The 20,969-nt window shown below is 31.3% G+C and overlaps 1 protein-coding gene across 1 annotated transcript in view; it reads right to left on the reverse strand.

Annotated features, from left to right (window-relative positions):
- LOC148227268 (uncharacterized) overlaps positions 1–20,969 on the reverse strand; it is a 60,277-nt gene that overhangs the window by 21,512 nt on the left and 17,796 nt on the right. The window contains exon 3 of the mRNA XM_088202589.1: positions 19,786–20,795. Coding sequence (XP_088058715.1) covers positions 19,786–20,472 — 687 coding nt within the window. The 5' untranslated portion in view covers positions 20,473–20,795. The remainder of the gene's footprint in view (positions 1–19,785; positions 20,796–20,969) is intronic.

Genomic DNA, 20,969 nt, shown 5'->3' on the forward strand with positions numbered 1-20,969 from the left:
TTCTAATCTCACCTATTAATCGTGATTATTATTTCAAATCATATATATTACATATTAAAATCTTACCTAACCTAACTTCAAAACATTTTAATATTACTCACAAGTTTATTTTTAATAAAATCAAGCTAGCATAACTTTTTTTTTAATATGATCAGTGTAAAGTTTTTAGATTGTCAATAATGAGCTACTTCAGCTCATAGCGAATATAATATATGTTAAAAATAAATCTATTTTAATAAATCAATTAAATATGTTATGCCTATTTACTGTACTAATATTTTTTGAAATACATAAATTCAACTTCACTATAAATGAGAAAGAAAACAGAAGTGAAAGTCAAGAATGATATTTTCCAGATTTTTGTTCTTCAGTATAGTTAATTGTGGCACGAGTGCTAACGAGACTTTGAGCTGGAGACATAGTAAAATAAAAATAGAATGAGAGTAAAAATGTACCACCAGTAAAATGGAATTTATACGCTGCAACACTACGTCACGTTGCGAGCGTAAAAATATACGTTTTTACGCGAGTACCGTGACATGACGCTACGTTAACGAAAAAAATGCATTCTGACGCAATGTTACAATGTTAACATTTTGTAATGTTATTTTAATAGATTGTTGTAAAAAGTTATAAAAAATATATAATATTAATGATAAATACGCATAAAAAATAAGTGCCCGAGTGAAAGTAAGTTAATAATATTCGCCAGATGCTTAAAATACCAAATAGCTATGCTAGCTTAAAATATATTTAATACTTGAATTTGAACAATGCAAGTATATTTTAATTAAATTGTAGCTTAAGATTGTTTCGAAGAAGGTAATGCTTATTTTTATTAAAAAAACATTTTTTTGTGAGAATATTTCAATTATTTACGACCACTGCAATTTTATAAATATATTATTCGTAAAATTGAGAAAATTATTAAAAACTTAATATATGATGATTAATTAAAATTATAATTAAATAATAATCACTCATATCGATTTTCCTGACACGATCTAAATCTAAAAACAATAAGGTCCATGTGCAATAGAATATGAATTTCAGGTATAAATCACTTGTGCTCTACATAAAAAATATTATAAAGTCCTTGATATCAAAGTTTAGAAACTGTAGAGTATATCAACCGTCATCCTAGCTCTATGAAGAAAACTTGTAACGTTGCTCTTGATTCTTTATTGTACCAATAACGCTTCACGAGATATAGTAAAATTAATTTTATTATACTTATTTTTAAACAGCTGACTTTTGCAATAATATTGTCGCTTTCAGCTCATTTACTTATCATTTGTAGTTACATTTGATATATATGAAAAAACTTTGAGTCCACGTGTCCTCTCGTATTACCGTTTGGCTTATCTCCCGCAATAGTGCAAACGCCATTAAATGCACGTGGATTTGTTATATGGTTTAGCACACACATATATAAATGTGAATAATTGTACGTGTGAAGATTGGCTCGGGTAGTATAGAAATTTCAACAAAGGGTCCCATTAGAGTGCGCGCGGACGAGAATTGTTATCTCTGGACAAAGTTGATTCAGAATGTACCGCCGCCGCTGCAGCAGCGGCTGCTTCTATTGTTTGTTCTGCATAATAAGCTACGCGGTGCGCCAACTCAGCTCTTCTGCTCTTGCTATGTGCGAAATCATTCCAAAGTATAATTTTTAAGCAAAAAGAAGCCAAATCAATTAGTCAGAACCGGATCGGAGCTTTGCGACTAATGCGTGTTTGCCAAAGAACGCCTATTGATTTATAGCCGTCCGCTTGGGTTAAACGTCTCGGACCCTAATCGATGGCCCTTGAAGGTAATCGCTCATTCCGACCTGACATATCTATTAACCGAATAAATATTTGTGCGGATTTCTATTTTTGCCGGATAGAACGTGAGACGATAATGTGTCAGCGGCCATGTCTGAGCGATGTTATTACACATATATAAGTGAATGGAGGGGTTGGTGGTTGATTACTTAGGTGCAACTTTAAAAAAAGTCTTTACAGTGAAAATATACTTTGATTAATTTATATAAACACGTTTAAAAAGTATATTAATAAATAATTTAAATTATAAATAAAAGCTTATTTTAAGAAGAATTTCAAACCGAACCATAAACATAATAAGCACGACAGCTATTATGAAAATAACAATGACAAAACGACTTTTACGTTATTTTATATACCGTTGATGTTACATGAAACAAGCAGAGAACATTGTTACAAATCATTTTGTCATAACATTTATATAAAAGCTATATTATATGATATATGGCATGTGTCTGTATATAAATATAAAGGGCTTGAATGGTACATCTTTATTATTATATTACTATTTTTCCCGTTTTCTCCCTATTTAATTTATTTATTAGAACATTTTTAGGTAACCCCAGTTTTATACTTGTTATAAAAGATGCCAAAGTGTCATATTAAAGATAAATATACTAAAAATTGGACATCAATAAAAAAAAGTTTAAAAATATTTATAAGCCTTCGGTGCGATATAAACACTTTTTATCTTCATGTTTCATTAAAAAAAATGTTTGTACATAAGAATTGTAATTGACGATATTAATGGTTCTTCAAGGAAAAATTTTTTGTACGTAGACTTTTTTATATAGGTGGGGGAGATTTTTCTTTTTGAGAAGCGTCCTGGGAAATATGACTACCCTATTAATAGATAGACCAGATGCTTTTAAAAATATTTACAATTTTAGCTCTTTTATAAAAAATAGCTAATTATATTGCATTAGCTTGGTACATAATTTCACTTTAAAATTAATTATTTTACACACTATAAAAACTGTTTTTGATTAAGGTTGGGTTATATTATGCTAATAATTTTATATGGCATGAATAAGTATGACAAACACTTTGTCATCAAAAGTAAGATATATAACACAAGTATATGTCACGTAGTACCAATGCAATATTACCAAAACTATCTTAAAGTGCGTATACCTTTTTGTTTGAATTTTTCAAGTTATAACATTGATTTTTTAAATAAAATGATTTATTTATAATGAAGTAAATTAGATTAAGCACTATTTTGTTTTATTAAAAGTGGTTATGATTTGAGCAAAAGTTTATTTTATCCTAAAAACTGCATTTTTAACATCACGTTAAAAATAATAATCATTTCATTTCTTCAATAAAATGCTTAAATTTTATATTAATTTTTATGATTACAGAAAAAAAATAAGGATAATTAAAAACATTTACATATTTGCTATAAACAGAGAGTTTATATTTACAATGCTTCAAACTATGGATTATTAATGCTATAAATTGAAAAATACCAAGGTTTATATAGGATTATAGCCCAAGTCTTTTGTGTATTATTCAGCGACATATACCACTGATCTTTTGTGCTAATAATAAAAAAATAAAGCATTGTAATGCACTAGTATACTATTCAAAGTTATCAACAGTATCTGATTTGGTTTTTTACTAGTTGCTCTATGATATCTGCAACTTACCGCAAGAAAACTATTTAATTTTATTTATTTAGATAAACTCTATATACTACATATATTAAATCAATCGATGCATATAACATGTTTTAAAGTTAGTTTAATAATAGTTTACACCACTGTAGGATTAGCCAATAAATAAAAGATTTACAAAGCAACGTCGCGTTGCAGACGGGGGGTTAGCCGTAATGAAAATGAAATATGCGTCGGGATATCAACGGATACGTCGCATTTTATTGGGTATCATTACTTTGCGGGCGTATTCCCGGGGCGCGGACGTAAAGGGTTAAAAAGCGTTCCCGTATAAATAATCCAACGTTTGACGTGCATTATTACACATTTCGCTTTGTATGGAAAAGGGGAGGGGGTAAAGAAAAACGGAAAATTTCACTTGCAGCCACTGCACATGTGCAATTACCGACGCGACGCACATCCGATATGATTTAGGGCTTGGCAACTGTACTATGCGCGGTGCAACGTGGGGTACCAAAGTGATATTTACGAGTGCGGACATACTTTATAAATTACTGCAATTTTTGCAGCGCGGCCGAATCAAGGGGGGATTGTCACGGCTTAATGAAGAGTAATTCCGCCGGCCGAAGCCCTCGATCCGGCCCTGTGTAATGACTGCCGATGATATTTCTTACCGACGAGGGGATTCCGCGTAATTGTTTCGGATGGGTGGAATGGAGATAAAATGATAATTGCGGGCGTACGCGTCGCGGCAAACCGAGTGGAAGAGCAGGAGTGAAAATCTAGAGAGCGACGTTATTATGATCTCAGTCTTTAGAAATAGTGTCATGATTAAGACAACCTATTAATCGGTAGCGTGTCGGACCCAAAAAATATTTATTTATTTTTTATTTTATTTTTAAAAATACGCTTTTAATTAAAATGTATCTATTTACCTAACTAAACCAAATCTCGTGAAGAGGTAACAACAGTTTTTAAAACAATTAAAAATTTAAGTCAAAATCTAATTTTGAATCATTTCTAAATGAAAACATAAATATATATATATATATATATATATATATATATATAAATAATAGCACTTTTTTTTTTAATTTAATAACACTGTACGATTCTACATCTAAATGTCGTACGGTGATAAACTGTTGCTATAAAACTTTTCATAAAAAATACACAATACAATAAAGTAAGACTCGTAAAAATCAGACACTATGATCTCAAAATAAACATAGATATAAAACTTTAATTTATATGTGAAGAGATACATAAAGAAACAAAGACAGATATAAATATAATAGAGAAACATAAACATTTTGATATATAAAGATAGTAATATAAAAGAGGGATTAAACATTTAGTTTTGCCTACAGTATTTCTCGAAAATGTTCAGCCTTACTTCATAAGATTTTTACAGACCTTAAATATGTCCCTTTGCGTCAATCGCTAAACGATAGTCACTGTCGAATCTTTGAGAAAAAGCTTAGTTGGCAAAAATATTTCCTGAACTGGCGCAAGATTACACACACGTAGCGAATAAATAGCATTCTTATTAATTAAATTTAGAACTAGGTTCATATTTACACGTACTGTAAATCATAATATGAACAATCATATTCAACGGATGCATAATTTTCTATTATGTTGATTTTGTATATCGACTACTGTTTATTGTTTGTGTTTACCTTCTGCTAAACTAGAATATGGATGCTTCAAAATAACAAAAATTGAATCGAATTCATTATATATAAATGTATGTTAAGCAATCGTTAAAATAATTACAAGTTTTAAAATATTATCGTAGTAATATTATTAAATGAAAAACTAATTAACAAGATTATCCACTGTTCTAAAATGAATGAATTTATTTCAATTAAATTATTACTATGCGAATGATTGTATTTCTAATCGAATTTCATTAGCAAACGAAAGCATTGCTCGATTCTCGTCTGAATATTTAATAATTGTGTACTACCTATGGGATAGCGAGATCCGGTCCCATATAGCGCAATTATAACCGTACACGTCCGAAAATTAACGGCGGCCAATGTTACCATTCCGGTACCACACACCGATATAAATAATTCATATAAATTAGCACTAAAGCGGCTCCAAATTGACCCGGTTCCGACTTGCGAAATTTAATTAAACTATATTTTAAACGCCCTGTGTCCTGTGTGGTACTCGGAGGTGGAATATCGTTTTGCACGTGTAATCCAGCGTAAATACTGTTTATAGTAACGATACAAGCTCAAAATTCGAGGTCCAGCATAAATTTGAACCAAAGAATATCGGTTGGTGTGGTATTGAAAAAGTTTTTCGTGCCAAAACTTTCCGTAGAGAGGATGTGATGAGAATGTCGTACAGTCAGTCACAGATGTTTTTTACTCGTAAAGGAAGAGAAGAAAAAATACGTGGTGTGCCTTTTTTCCCTTTTGATCGAACGGTTATTGTATGGCATATTGACGATTTGATGAGAATTCTCTTGACGTTAATTGAAAATTATTGACAGGGACAATATCGTAATATTACAATAGAATTTTTAATGCGAATGCGGATGACTTTTAATGGTGTATCATAATTTTTGTATTAATCTAAATTTAATTAAATAAATATTTATAAATGCAACATTAACATTAAAATCTATTGTTATATCATCAATTATAACGACTGATCGCATTATGCAAATTGATATTGTTTACACTGTGAAGTATACAAAGACAATAGCCTTGGATACAAACTTAAAGCCTTTTGTGAAGACTTACGTGTCCCTTTAACTTTGACGCAAGTTTTCCCATTGTTACACATTAACTAGCAGCTACTACGAAGAGCAATATTTTTATTTCGCCGCATTACTTTTTTCGGCTAAACCGCAAAATATGCCACGATCGCGTTTGCTTTTCGTTATAAAAAATATTTACAAAAAAAATATATCCGTAGCGTAAATCTGCTTGATACGTTTTTTTACTGTTTTTTTTTCTTAAGAAGACTCGCTCGAAACGGCCAGCGTCGGCGGAATTGCCAAAATAATTTTCAACGTACGAGAAAAATGCTACACATTTAAATAAAGCTAGGGAAAGGGAAAGAATCTGCGCTTACACGTGTCTTGGGCCATTTCTAAATGCTGGAAATGTGTACAGAATGTACCATAAAAATTAATTTATATGTATTATATATATTTTTTAATGATAAAATATAGATTTATTTTAATATATTATATTGTTTAAATAATTAGTATTTATGAAAAATAAAATTAAATTACTATGGTATAAATATAATTTATCTGACAGGTGCTAATTCAATAACAACACTAGTGGCAAAAATATGGCTAATGTATTTTTACAAAAACATCCAACGCGATTTCACGGTCGCAGCTATTATTTTTCTTTTATCGAAGATATTCTGACAACTTATAACAATCCAGATAAGACATTGCTTTACGAGACGTATTTAAAGTAAAAAAAAATATATTTCCCAGTGAGCGTATATTATAATAAAAATCCACCAGTAGATACTTGATGATATTTTTACTAGTAAAAATATAATTGATCTTATAGGAAATAATATGCTGCTCTATACTGTCATTGGACATGAGTGAAACGTGAAAAAAAAGCTACGTGAGTGGTGGTACCCTTTAACTGACGGTTGTAAACACCACTTGTTAAATCCTGTACGCCACCAACAAATTTCGTTTGAAAAAAATAGTTGTATGAAAACACATCACCTGTCAAGGCTAAAATTTTCCGAACATCATCCACGCAGTAAATAAATAAAATTTCACTGATATTTCTCGTGAATTTATAAATTATTTTAACTGGCTTACTTTATTAAATTATATTTATACTAGAGAATTATTTAAAATGGTAAATCATGATTTTCATAGAGCCTTCATTGTTAAAATAATAATTTAAACGAATATTTTTAAATGTTTTACAACCACTGCATTTGTATACCGTTGCATAAAAAAGGGTGGGTTTATGCCAGATCTGCATTAAAAATATGCAGGCTTTCTTGGAAGAATTTAATAAATATTTGAATGGCAAAAAAATGCTTATGATTTTCTGAACTGCTCATTTGGCCTTATCTTTACTTTGCTAATCTAAGAACTACAGTAATGATTAGATAAGAAGAAACTGTTTGGTGTGGGAATCATAAGATTGAAAAAAATTATGTAGAGGCCAAAATTTTTTTTCTATTATGAATAGACATCAATGTAAATATTTTATTTTATTTAGGGCTGTTAAATGCATCTGATTTAGCCATTTTTCAGAATCAAAAATAAGTAGAGTACATCTGATGATATTCATTGTGAATTTTTTGTTTAAAGTAATTCTTGAACTAACAAGTGGAACAGTATTGTTTTATAGCCAATGTTTTTTCGATAATAAAAAAATACCCTATGCTAATAAGAAGGCATATAAACAACTTTTAAATACAGCTGCATTTACGAAAACATGTCAAAAACTTCCACTAAGCAAGATTTATATAATTAACTTTCTGTCAATCAAGTTTCATTTGATTCTTGATTCTTATCATATTCTGCAATATGAAAGCTACATTTATTAATAATTATGTCTTTGCCACAATAAATTGTAATTTACATATTTTTCTACAGGACATTCTGTACTAATGTTTTTTTCTATTACGATTTCAGCTCATTTGCATTGTAAATCGGCATTCTTCAAGTTTTCATTTGCGTTCGCGCGTAATGGCCGCGGCGTTCAGATATTTTAATAATGTCGTTTATCGTCTAAATGCTCGCCGATAAAAAGGCGTCCATCCCTCGTTAATTTGGAAATTTAGAGTCGGACGCGAAAATGGTGTCGGGGGGGGGGGTAAAATTATTGCGAGCTGCCTTCCTCTAAGCCCGAGTTTTGAGCCCGCTGGAAAAATACAATAATGTATAATATGTGTATACGAACCAGAACGTGAATACCATAATAATATTCTGCTCGGACTAATTTCGGAAAAAATATTTATTACCAGTTCTAATTGAATATTTGTAACGTGTGTGATGTCTCGTAAAATTTAATGGTTGTGGCTTAAATTCAATTAAAATAAAAAAAAAAATATTAAAAATAAAAATTGAAAATTCCCTAATTCAAATTACATTTATAAGTAAATACTCACATAATAATTTAAACATTTAGGATATTTGACAGATAGAAAAACCGCAAAAATGTAAAAACAAGTTATTCGAATATTTATTCAATAAACAAGTAAAAGTATGTCGTTACCCAAAATATTTTATGTGAACAAATAGTTGTGCTTCAGGGATATTCTAATATTATTTTAGAGTTGCGATTAATGCTTGGTTAATAAACAAAAAACAGTGACGCATAATATTTATTAAATAGAATATTCATTTTATTTTCTTTAATAGTTACAAATAAGATATGCACCATGCCAAATAAATTATTTTAGCTCCTCGTAGCTATCACCTAAAACATCATTGTTTATTTATATATTTTTTATCACAAATCTGACTATCGTAACATGACATTTTCCAATGCGTTATGATGGCTATTATACAAATAATATTAAACAGTTAAAAAAATATTGGTGCACACCTTAAATAGATAAATAGATATTTTCACTTAAAATACCTCTGCCTAAACTATTTAAGAATTCTGCCAGACAATTAAACTGGAAAATGTGACAACATAACACTTGTCAATGCTGATAGGTAGTCGATTGTTGACGATCATCACCAAAGCGACTGCGGATCTTTCTGTAAAGAGAATGAATCCGAATTTCTGCGAGTACTTTGAAACACTTTTAGGTCATCAGCATTTAATAAATTATCGCATGTATGTCGTTAATAATGAGCAAAAAGAGCAGAAGAGCTTTTGGCTCGTGCAGCTTTTTCAAGCGATGACGTCATGGCCGCGACAGTAAAGAATATGGGACGCGATCGAGACTTCTTAATCGATGATATATAATACAACATAGCACCTTTAAAAAGTACTTTATTAATTTGACGCTAAGAATGAGAATGCAATGAATTGTATTAAAACGCTCTTAGCAGAAAACACTCAAATTCAAATTTGCATACGACCCATACTTTTTGTAGATATAACTTTGATAATTCATAAGATAAAATAGATACAACGATACTATTTACAATAATTTAATATTTAAAAGGCAAAGAATTATAAAATAAATATAAATTTAGCAATTATATTACTATAAAATAAATCAATTTATATTTATAGTTTTCATGATTTTCCAATAAATGTTTCATGTTAATTAAAAAAATATATTTTAATTTTAGATATATAATATTAAAATATATCACAAAAGCAATCTCATTTTTAGTTTACAGATATGTATACATAAAAATAATATTTTTTAAATATATTGCTAGTGAACTTCAGCATGCCCTAAAACTCGTTTTGTCCGAAACCAGAGTCAGTGTTTGCTGGTAAATCCAATTAAATTATATGTCACGTACATGGCACGGGTTATTTTAAAATAAATATTTTTTCGCGTCATAATTGATTGAGCGCATTTTAACAATACGTCAGTGCTATTTTATAAAAATACAACAATATTTTTAAGCATGGTCTATAAGATGCTCGATGTTAACGTGGTATTGCTTTTTGTTTTTATTTATCTCTTACGTGGTTAATAATTTAATTATTAATAATAAACAAAATACTAGTTTATATAAAAAAAATTATAAACAGAACTGATAACTTGGAAATATTAAATACTACAAAAATATTAAAAACATATAATAAGAACTTTAATAATCCAAATTTAATATTAGTTAACAACCACGTTTTAACGGTATTACGTTATGACATAAAAGGGTTAAAGTTAAATACTTAAATAACCTCTTAATAGAATGACATATATGATATACAAAATGATATGTCATATAATCATAAAGTGAAATCGCCCGGTATTTTATTGCGTTATTCGAATAGAGCTCTTAAGCTTACATATGTGATCTCCGCTTTATAAGACGAAATCTAATTCAACGAACGAGTGCATTTTTACGATGCAATTCCTCCTTGAATTCGCATTATACAGGTGTAATTGCATGTGCTTGAAATATAACTGGCGTAGCCCGTTTTAACGGTCTACAATATTACTAAATATATGAACGAATGTATAATAGTATTTCGACTGGCAAATCCCAGCGTTAAAATATTCGCGTCCCTCGAAAAGATAATGTGAAATAATTTATAAGCGTTAAATCTTAAATCTTTTATACACCAGTGGTAATTGCTAAAATACATGAAACGAATTTTCCGCGACGGCGAGCCGTTAAAGAAAACCCATTCAAACGTTTTAGTCCCACGGCAGACGGCGATTTATTAAGTTATTTCCTTACAATTTACTACAAAAGCAGAAGCTTGCGAAAATTTTCCACCGGTATTGGAGTGCTACGGTGACATTTGATTGACTGTTTCAAAACGACGGAATTAAATTAGGAATTTGGCTGTATAAAATTATATAAGTCATTCTGCGTTTCGGTAACCACGTATTATTATTATTAAACCTATCCCTAAACTTAAGTTATTTTTTTATCGTTTTATTTGTGTCACTAATTATATTTCTTAGGCTTGCAAAGAAATTATACTTTTACACTTTGTCACATGGAAAACCTATATAATTATACCATTTTATTTATTTACATCAAATCATTATTTTCTCTCTTTACAATGTTTTAAAATAACTACATATCCTTTGATTAAATATTTTAAAATATTAAAGAACAGTGGTTTATAACTATTTTTAACTTTATGAAGCCAATACGAAGGCAAGTGCACTTCTGTGTGACACAAAAATAAACGATTTTTTGCTCAAACTATTGTACTTGAAAGAATACTTTAAACAGTCAAAATATTCAGCTCACAAAACTAAATGCATGAAGTTTTAAAGAAGCAGTTTATCATATCAAAACGTGATTAATATATACCTATATAGCAGTTTCATCGCCTCTTTTTATATCGCTGTCTTAATCAAAGCTCTAAAACTAGGTGTTTTAATTGACATTATTTAGATAAAGTCTTTTAAAAAAAATGTTTATATTTTGTAGTAAAATTACAAATAAGCAGTGGCTTACAGAAGAGACATTGTTTTTTAATGTAAATCTCACAAAGACCAATAGTTAACTGTGTTAAGCTTTATCGTCTAATTAAACTTTAAGGGCAAAATTACATACTTGAGTTTCTCCATATGCTTATCCAAAACTTTAGTCCACATTTCTACAAGTGTTTAAATGTATGCCAATATTTAAGTGAGTTTTTCATTTTAATTTTGTAAATTTGCTTTATATTGTTGAGACTTTTTAATATTTTCTTTTTATAGAAGGAAATTCATTGCAAATTTTTGTTAGTTTTAAAATGTCAAAATAAAAATTATATAATTGACAATTTTAAGAACTTTTTTATATGTGAAAAATTATTGTAATAATAACATTAGACCTACTAAAGTACCAGAACATCATGCATTTTTTTCAATGTTCTGGTACTTTATTAGGTCTAATGTTATTATTGCAATAATCTTTCACATGTAAAAAAGCTCTTAACATTGCGATTATATTGTTGTCAAGAAATAAGGTAAATCACAATTTAAAGTAGTTATTTTATACCTTGTAGTTATTTTATTTTGCTATTTTGAAATTTTATATAAATAAGGATATATAAATGTATCGTTCATTCTATACCTTAACTAAAAAGTTACATAAACTATGAGTACAAGTTTTAAAATTATTTGTTATTTAATATATCCTTAACAATTGCATTCAATGCTACGTCTCAATAGCATCGATTTTTAGTCTCCCCTTATTTTTATTAGTGAATTTCATAAAACTGTATAATATATACGTATATTTGAGCACTTATATGCCATTTTTTGTATTGTTTTGCCTAAAATAGATAAAAATCTATTTTATGTATGTGTCTTATTTCTTAAAATAATTGGCTTACAATTGTTTACTTTCTAATGAGCTACGTAAACTACAATTGTAACTATCCCACAACTTTTTAATTGCTCTTTTAATGTAGTAGGTACAGTTTTTATTCATGAACTTTGAACGTATAAATACTGAAAACCAGCGTTTAACTTTAAACTTTTATAATATATGCATATTCAAAAGGGTGCTAAATAGTTGATATAATATAAAACTAAAACTAACATTTTAACGCTGCTTTGTGTAAATCTGAAAGCAGTATATAATATGCAATGAATATTCCATCGCATAATTAAACAGACTCTATTGTTAATTTATTAAAACTAATCTAAATTTGTAAACTTTATAATAATTGCAAGCTTTCCTTATTGTATAGCAAAGATCAAATAAATTAAATTAAGAACCTTGTGATTTTCGTATGTATTTATATTATTAAATATTCTATAATCTTGCAGATAAATTTTAAAATTAATTTACTAAAATCGCATACTATAAAAAATAGGGTACAATTCTATGCAACTTTGATGTACTTATAAATTTGTTAAATTACTTTTTAGTAGTAATATCGTTATGATAGCTGTCCGATCCGAAATTACAGTTTCTTAATTTCCAGAAATGGAATACTCATATATTGAGCCTCAAAATTAACACACAGTGGTTTTTATAACATACTCTAAACTTTCGAAACAACTTGAATATCAACACATAACAAACTTTATAATTTTTTACTTAGATATTATAGGTGATAGTATTCACATGAATGATTGATTCTTGTAAAATAAGAAGTACAACTATAGTTATAAAGTAGTATTTGAAAAAAATAACTGAATTCCTTAAATTTGTTCTTTTGTTTTAATAATATATTAAGCGTTTCGTAAAAGCTAATTTAAAGTTGCTTTATATGCACGCATACACATATTATTATACTACGTGCATGCATGTGTATATGTAGGAAGAAAGTTTCGACGGAACCGAATGGGCCATATAAAAAAAACGAGAACACTGGGCGAAAAGAGACTTGGAGTGGTTTGTACGTAAGCCGGCCGCGCGCTACCGGTTCAATTATTTCCTTTTTCCACATTTTTCCTCCACTTTCATCCCGCTTTTATGTCCTTAATGAAAAACGCGAGAGGGTTGGAAGAAAGGATTGCCACCGACGCGGATTCGATATAGGCGCGTCTGGGCGCCCGAGGGGTGGCGAAGTTAACCGCCCATCCCCACACCGACAAAGGGTGGCTGAAAATTAGGCGCTTTTAATTGCACCGTACTTCACTTTTGTATCGGGCATTTTTGAAATTTAATTAAATCCGAATTGATTAGAGGCGTTAAAGAATTAATCAGCTTATTATAGCTACTATGGTGCAATTTTAAAATTCAAATTATCGCAAAATCGACTTCCGATCATCCGGAAGTGGCGACAGACTGACTATTCTATTATATTTACTTCACCTTTATGAAAAAGGGAAAAAGAGTTCGGCGAACTTTTCAAGCTGTTCGAATAATTGGATTTTTTATTTAAATTAAATCTGAGTCCATTTGCCAAAATCCAATGTCTCTTTCTCTTACTTTTAATAGAGCAAAGTTTAAATAGGAATAAGTATAAATGAATGTAGTCAAGCGTAAACCAGACACAAGTTTTATATTTTTCTACCAAATAAATATAAAAAAGCATATACTAGCAATACTTGAAAAATTAAAATACAAGCTTATTTAAACAAAATATTTTAAAAAAAAATGTTAATTTATGATCTACGTGTGTTTAAAACCCTTTATTTATTTATTCATAAAGTTCCGTACTTTTTCAGAACAATATTTTGCATTTCTTTGTCATATACTTGTATTATATATAACTAATCTACGACGGCAATGTCTTAAATAAAATACAAATAAACCAATATTAAAATAAATTATTATCCTCTTGAGATAATAGATTTAGTTTTCGACAAAAGAAAACCCACAAATATATATTAAATTTGCCAAAAATATCGTAAAATAGCTTGATCATCTGCTTAATAAATTTCTAAAACCTCTACACTATATAAATATTTATAAAAAATATAAAATGACGGTACTTTGTTGAGTACAAATGAAGTAAATGAAAACTTTCCGTGAACCATCTGAAGAAATGAGCAAAGCGAAATTTGTAATAATATCACACATAAGTTACTATTTTTATAAAAAAGGAAAACGGTATTCATAAAAAATATCAACATATGTAAAACGCATGAATATGATTTTATGTAGATATGATTTAATTTGTTTTTTAAAATATAAACTTAAATCTAGCTTATCTGTTCAACGCTTCTTTTGGACTCAAATACGTGCTATATCAGTGGAAGGTAGCTAAAATGATTACACTCCCAAAACCAGGATAACAAACAGAAAATGTCGCAGAGCTATATAAGAAACTGCTGTTCAAAATAGTTTAAGACAAGCAGCTAATTCAGTCTTACTAGTTTAACTTCCGGGTAGAGCGTTCGTGTGCCGCAAAGCTAATTCTCTCTTTTATCTGAACCATATAATTTGTTATTAAAGTTTTATATAACAGAAAGATACTTCAGGATCAATCAAAAAGACACATTTTTCCTCAGAAAGATATTAGCTAGAATACCTATAGGTAATGTACTGGGACCGGTGCACTACTTCTACTAAATCAGGCTAAATCTCAGCTTATCAATTTTACTAAAAAATTGACTATTAACAATCAACAAGTCGAACCACATACCATCACCACAAAGTGCATAGCCCTGACCTTGTAAGTCAGTCAGTAAGAGTCTGTTGAAGTCCCCGATAAGCATGTGGTATTATAACTTGACCACGTGATCACGATGCAGCGCTCAACATGCGTGTTGACCATAGGACGCCTACGCGCATACTGAAATTGAACCGAGTTACTCCTTCTATCTCAGTTTGCGAAAAACGATATCATTATCCCTCTCATTCTTGTCACTTAATACGCGAGCGAAAGGGGAAGTATCTCACCGCTCGCGCTCGAAAAGGCAGCTTCGACTTCGGTCCGTTTGCCGACAATGTTCGGAAGCGCTCAAATCTGGCCAAGTCGACTGAATTACCTTCACTTTACCTCCCGTTCTCGGTAACCTCGGACAACTTCTGAGAGATTTTAGAGCGGGCAGAACCAAACTCGACCGAAGTAACCCCGAATTAACTCACTATATTCTCCGTCCTTGGCCAACCTTGGCCAACTTCCAGAGAATGTAGTGCAAGTATTAAAGATATACGAATAAAATGCACACTGAATCCATAAATATAATATATAAAAAGACGCCGCACTACTATAAAGCAGACTAAATGAACTTAAAAAGTGGTTGATTGAGATACTAGATAGTAAATTTTTATATGCCGAGGACCTGAAAGTATTTTAGATTATTAATACAAATGCGAATTCGCTTTCTATTCTGCTGTGTAGGTTATCGACCGACAACCTTACAGTTACACGTTCTTTAGCAAAAATAGATGACGTTAGAACAGGAATCAAGATTTTTATGCACGTCGTTAAAGTTTGCGATAAGAAGTTGAGATGCCCGGCTTTGTTATGCGGAGCGCGTGTCACTTTAATAATTTATTGCCGATTCAAGTTCTGTGCGATACGCTAGTTCGTAACATTTTTATATATATCTTTACTGTTTGGCAGTTCAAATAAGCGAAGTACTTTTTGTAGTGAAAGAGAATCTTAAGAAAAGTTCTAAGATCTACAAGAGGTACTGGTCGTATCCATATTTGTATTCTAAAGCATTGGGATTTAATTAATTACATTCTAAGCATAGCGTCTATTAAACTAAAAACTTTTTAAAGTTGCTAAGGGGTAATGTCGACAATTCATCTATGCTTGGCGTGTGCATCATATTTTTTTATTTTTTTTAACAGTTTATATTTTAATTCTTGTTTATAAAATGGCCATCATGACGCTTTGGGAAAACCATTAGATCTTGTACAATTAAATTTTACTTGTTTAGTTAGCATGTGATAAAGGATCATCAATAAATGACATTTGTAAAAAAATTGTTATTGTGTATTTTTCATTATCATTGAAAATAGTGCATTATAGCAAGTTTTTTTATTCACACGAACAAATCAGATGAGCAAATGGCATGTCATATATTATATTTTCATAAATTGAATAATATTTAGTTTTTCTCAAGCATCAAATAGTAACATATAAGTCGATTTTATAATATGTATTTTTTGTGTTAAAGTAAGAAAGACTCATAGACTAAAAATGCAAGCACTTTCAATGGCTGTTGAAAATATTTTACATTAAATTAATAATAGATTTATTTGTAACTAGACTAAATTCAAAATAATTTTGCTCGATTAATTTAATTAATTTAACAATTACAAAACATATTTACCCTAGCAAAATAATTGGTGTAACATTACAGTATCATAATATCGCGCTCATTACCAATGTTTGTAATAGACCAAAAGTAAAAATTAAATAAAAACACAATTAAAACAAACGTCACATTAAATAAATACAGTCGTTTGCTCTCACATCGCGAGCGGCATAATTTATTATGGCCTAAAATTTGTCGTGCAGCGCGTAATTCGCTGTTTATTCAAACGGCGTGTCCCTTTTAACGCTGTCGCTATCCACACATACGCACATACATACAAACATACACGCATATATACGAACAAACAAACAAACAAACGGTTTTCCTTGTCGTCGCGTGATTTATGCTCGAGAGTCTGTGGAAAATAAGTGACAAAAGCGTCGCGACGCCTAACGGACGAATCCAATTATCAATCCCTCTCTGGCACCCCGGGCGCATTTTGCCAATGTCACTTTGACGGGCCGATGCCAATTAATGATCCTGTGCTTCAACTTAACATCCAGTCAATTGTAGACGTCGATCAATTGCGAATCAATGGCGGGAGAGAGGAACAGAGGCTCGTGTAACTTTTTTATTGCGGCTGCGAAAGTGTCGAACGTTGACCGAAAGATTGCTTTTTAATTTGTTTTATACTTATATAGGAATCGGGTAAAAATATGTTTTAATAACGTGTATATACTATTCAAATAGTAAATATATAAATCTTGGTATGGCATTAATTATACTACGATATAATATAGCTTTCAAACTCAAAACGCTGATTGTACAATCTGGTATTTTGAGTTATGAAAAACGCAAAACTGCAATTTTCTTAACTTATTATCCTTCGCAATTTATAATGCATATAAAAGGCATACAGTTATGCCTTGGCGTGCTGTCGCACAATAAATTAAATACGGTTAACTCTGAGCCAAGTGACCCCAAGTACGTCCCTGCGGAGCGTTAAAGTAACACGGCCGATGCATCGCATTGCCACTTCCCATTACCGCATACATCCACTTCCGGGTGACATCTAACGTCCATTACGCCAGCTCCAGTTGCAGCTTCTTGCAGACACCGCACATACATCACCAGCGTGCCCCATACGACTGCTGCAACCTTTTCAAACATTGGCGAAACGTCCGTCGCACGCGAATTTCAATTTCGCGCTTTCGACACCATATAATAGCCGCCTTTGAGTGTGTAAAAATACAGCGGACGGTGTACTGAAATCGTTTTAGAATTACAGAGCTTTGGGTTTGAGTGGTAAATAAAAAGTTGTAATGTGCTGTGTCAGAGTGTTATTCGAAGAAATTAAGTAAAATTTATTGCATGCATGAGGCACGAATGCTACTACAAAAAGAAAAGTAAAAATAATCTTTCATTTTTATTTTTTTACAATACTATTACAAGAAGGTTTTGCTTAGTAAAGATGAAATTGTCAAGTTCATTAATTAAGCCACTCTTTTATTCACAATTTGTTATTTAATCATAATAAAGACTTGTGATAAAGAATTTTAATCGCCTATTAAAACTGGATTTCTATGTAGAAATGGGACACCACCGTAAGATATATTCTAACAGCTGAAGTCACAAGGTACACGCTAAGAATTAGAAAGGATTAAAATATCTATTTGTCGTCTTAAGAAATATTAGGCCTACCCTCAAAACGGCTGTTTATAATCTATAATAATCATAATCAACGGCAATTTGTTTAAAAAAAACTCACCACAGTCATATTATATAATTGATCGTCTCAATAACAAAATCTCTCATGCATATAAATATAAAAACCCAGGCAACCAATAATCACTCCCTCTTAACACTTCCCTCAGGTAATATGTCTAAGAACTCCTCTGAGACTTTTCAGAGACATCCCTTAGTTAGGTTATGTTTGTTAACAAATGATAGTAATTGATGTTACAAAAACTTAAATAACTTAAAATATTTATAATAAATGATGACCTAAATCACATCGAAATATTTTTACAAAATTAATAAAATCGAGAAAAATATATTCATTGAAAATATTGACTGGAAATTTATTTAATCATAAGTGATATTATCAATCGGTAAAACGCAAACGAAAATAATTTAAATGTAATTTGCATATGATTAAAAACCCAACAATCTAAACCAAACATCATCGCTACAGTCAGTTGATTGAGTATTTTGCATATTATGCACAAAAAAATTATTTGCTAAAAAAAGTACGTATAAATAAACAAATAATGAAATGATATATTATACTACATATATGTATGTATGAATATTTGACCCAAGGTCTCATTGCTAAGAAGTGTACAAAGCAAAGCCACGCAATAATAAAGGACTAGAAGCATCCATGAAGGTTGTTATTGACGCAATACCCAGGACAACATAAAAAACAGAAATGACAAAATTTATAGTCCTTATTTTAGCTGTACCTAATGTTATTTGTATAAAAAAATAATTATTTTATCATATATATTTAAAGTAATTTTATTAACTGATTATTTGTGTGTTTTTAACTTGATATAGTTAAACTTAAAAAAGTTTAAGAAGTTTATAAGAACCTCGCGTCAATGGCGTAACTGCTCCAATTGGCTGCTTGATCTAAACTAATTACTAAATATCCATCTTAGTTACAAAGTTAGAGGTTATATCGCTCTTCGATGAAAACTAGTGGTGAATGAAACAAAAAAACTTTTAACTTTTTAAACAGTTTCCCCACAGCAGCAGAGAGCTTTCCAAATCAGCCATTATTTACGTAGTTAGCCTTAACTGGCGAGGTGGACACAACTTTTAATCATACTGTCTGCACTTCCTTTGAACCCTTTTTGAGTGCTTCTAATAGCTACATTGAATTACTAGCGCATGCATAATTTTTTAAATTCACTTGAGAAATATTCATTGCGCTAACGATCGACGCATATAATGATAATTGCGCAAAGAACCATTAATTTTTAAAAGTCAGCAGTCTGACGTCTGGAGAAAGATTAATTACCATGTTTTTTATTTGAACAATCAAAAGTGTTGAATGAGCTGTTTCAAAGCGAAAAGCTTCCCTTTTGTTAGTATAAAAATATGAAAAGTATATATACCCTTTTGTTGTCTCTGAACTTGAGCCATCCTGCCACGACGGTCTGGTCGCCAGCTTCGGTCAGCTCGAACTCTTCGCAGTCTTCGATCCATCCAGGTTCCAAGGATCCGATCGAATGCACTGGTGAACTAAACACTCCCGGTTCTCCGATACTACGCGCCGGCGACCCGAATGCCTTCGCACTTCTGCTCAATAATGGCGAACTCGAAGCACTTCCACAATCTCCAAATAATATTTCAGATCTTCTGCTCAATAGGGGCGAAGGATTGTGAACGCTTAATCCATCCGACATGAGCTCGCTTCTTCTGGATACTACTGGTGAATTATTAACGGACATCATCGCATTAGCAATTTCTGCCCTTCTGATCGTTTGAGGGGTGTTGGGAAAACTGCCACTGTTTTTGTCCCTCATCAAAATGCCAACATTCTCCAGGCGCTTCTTGCAAATAGGCGTGCAATTACCGCCGGTTTTTGCGAACGCCGAAGGATCGATCGTCACCTGAAGCTTTCTCTTAGCCAAAGGGGAATTCTGGCAAGTCATCGAAGCATCGCCCATCTTCTTTATTGCCGGATCAGGCAGTTTCGTATTCATTAGCGAATCTCTGCCTCTAGATCCGCATCCGTACCGATGCGTCTCTGGTATATCATTGTGTTTGCAATGCGCCGAGCCTGGCCTATCCTCGTCCATTTTTCTCTTTAAACCTTTTGTCTCGCACTTCACCACTGCACCTACAGTTAACAAGTTTAATTGATTCTAACGCCGCAGGGCGTCGTTTGAGCTTTCATTAGAGCTTTCTTAACTGCTCCCGCCGAGATATTTAGGGAAGGCTTAATGGCGTTTCGTGTGTTTTAATCATTAGTCTTGCACCCGTGACGTTTCGCAGGCAAAACACTCATAGGGGGTAAATTAGAAATCCACCGTTTTATTAGATGGCCATTCGTCAGAGTCCCGCAGACGTCGTTTATCTTCAACATTTTGCATATTCCGACGCTCCGGCGAAATCACGCCACCTGCGAAACAAAAATGAAACGTTCGTTAGCGGTTTGCAATAAAGTTGTTTGGATTGTTACCGAGGAGAGTGCGGTATTACCATTTCAAAGGTCGGTACACCGAAAGGGAGTCACGCTCGGGCACCCTTCCAATGACCGGAACGATTCGTGACCCTATGACCTAAGAACCAATCA

This window comes from Plectrocnemia conspersa, unplaced genomic scaffold (genome assembly GCF_051122295.1).
Source record: "Plectrocnemia conspersa isolate PC_06_02 unplaced genomic scaffold, ASM5112229v1 ptg000013l, whole genome shotgun sequence".
In the NCBI taxonomy this organism is placed as follows: Eukaryota; Metazoa; Arthropoda; class Insecta; order Trichoptera; family Polycentropodidae; genus Plectrocnemia; species Plectrocnemia conspersa.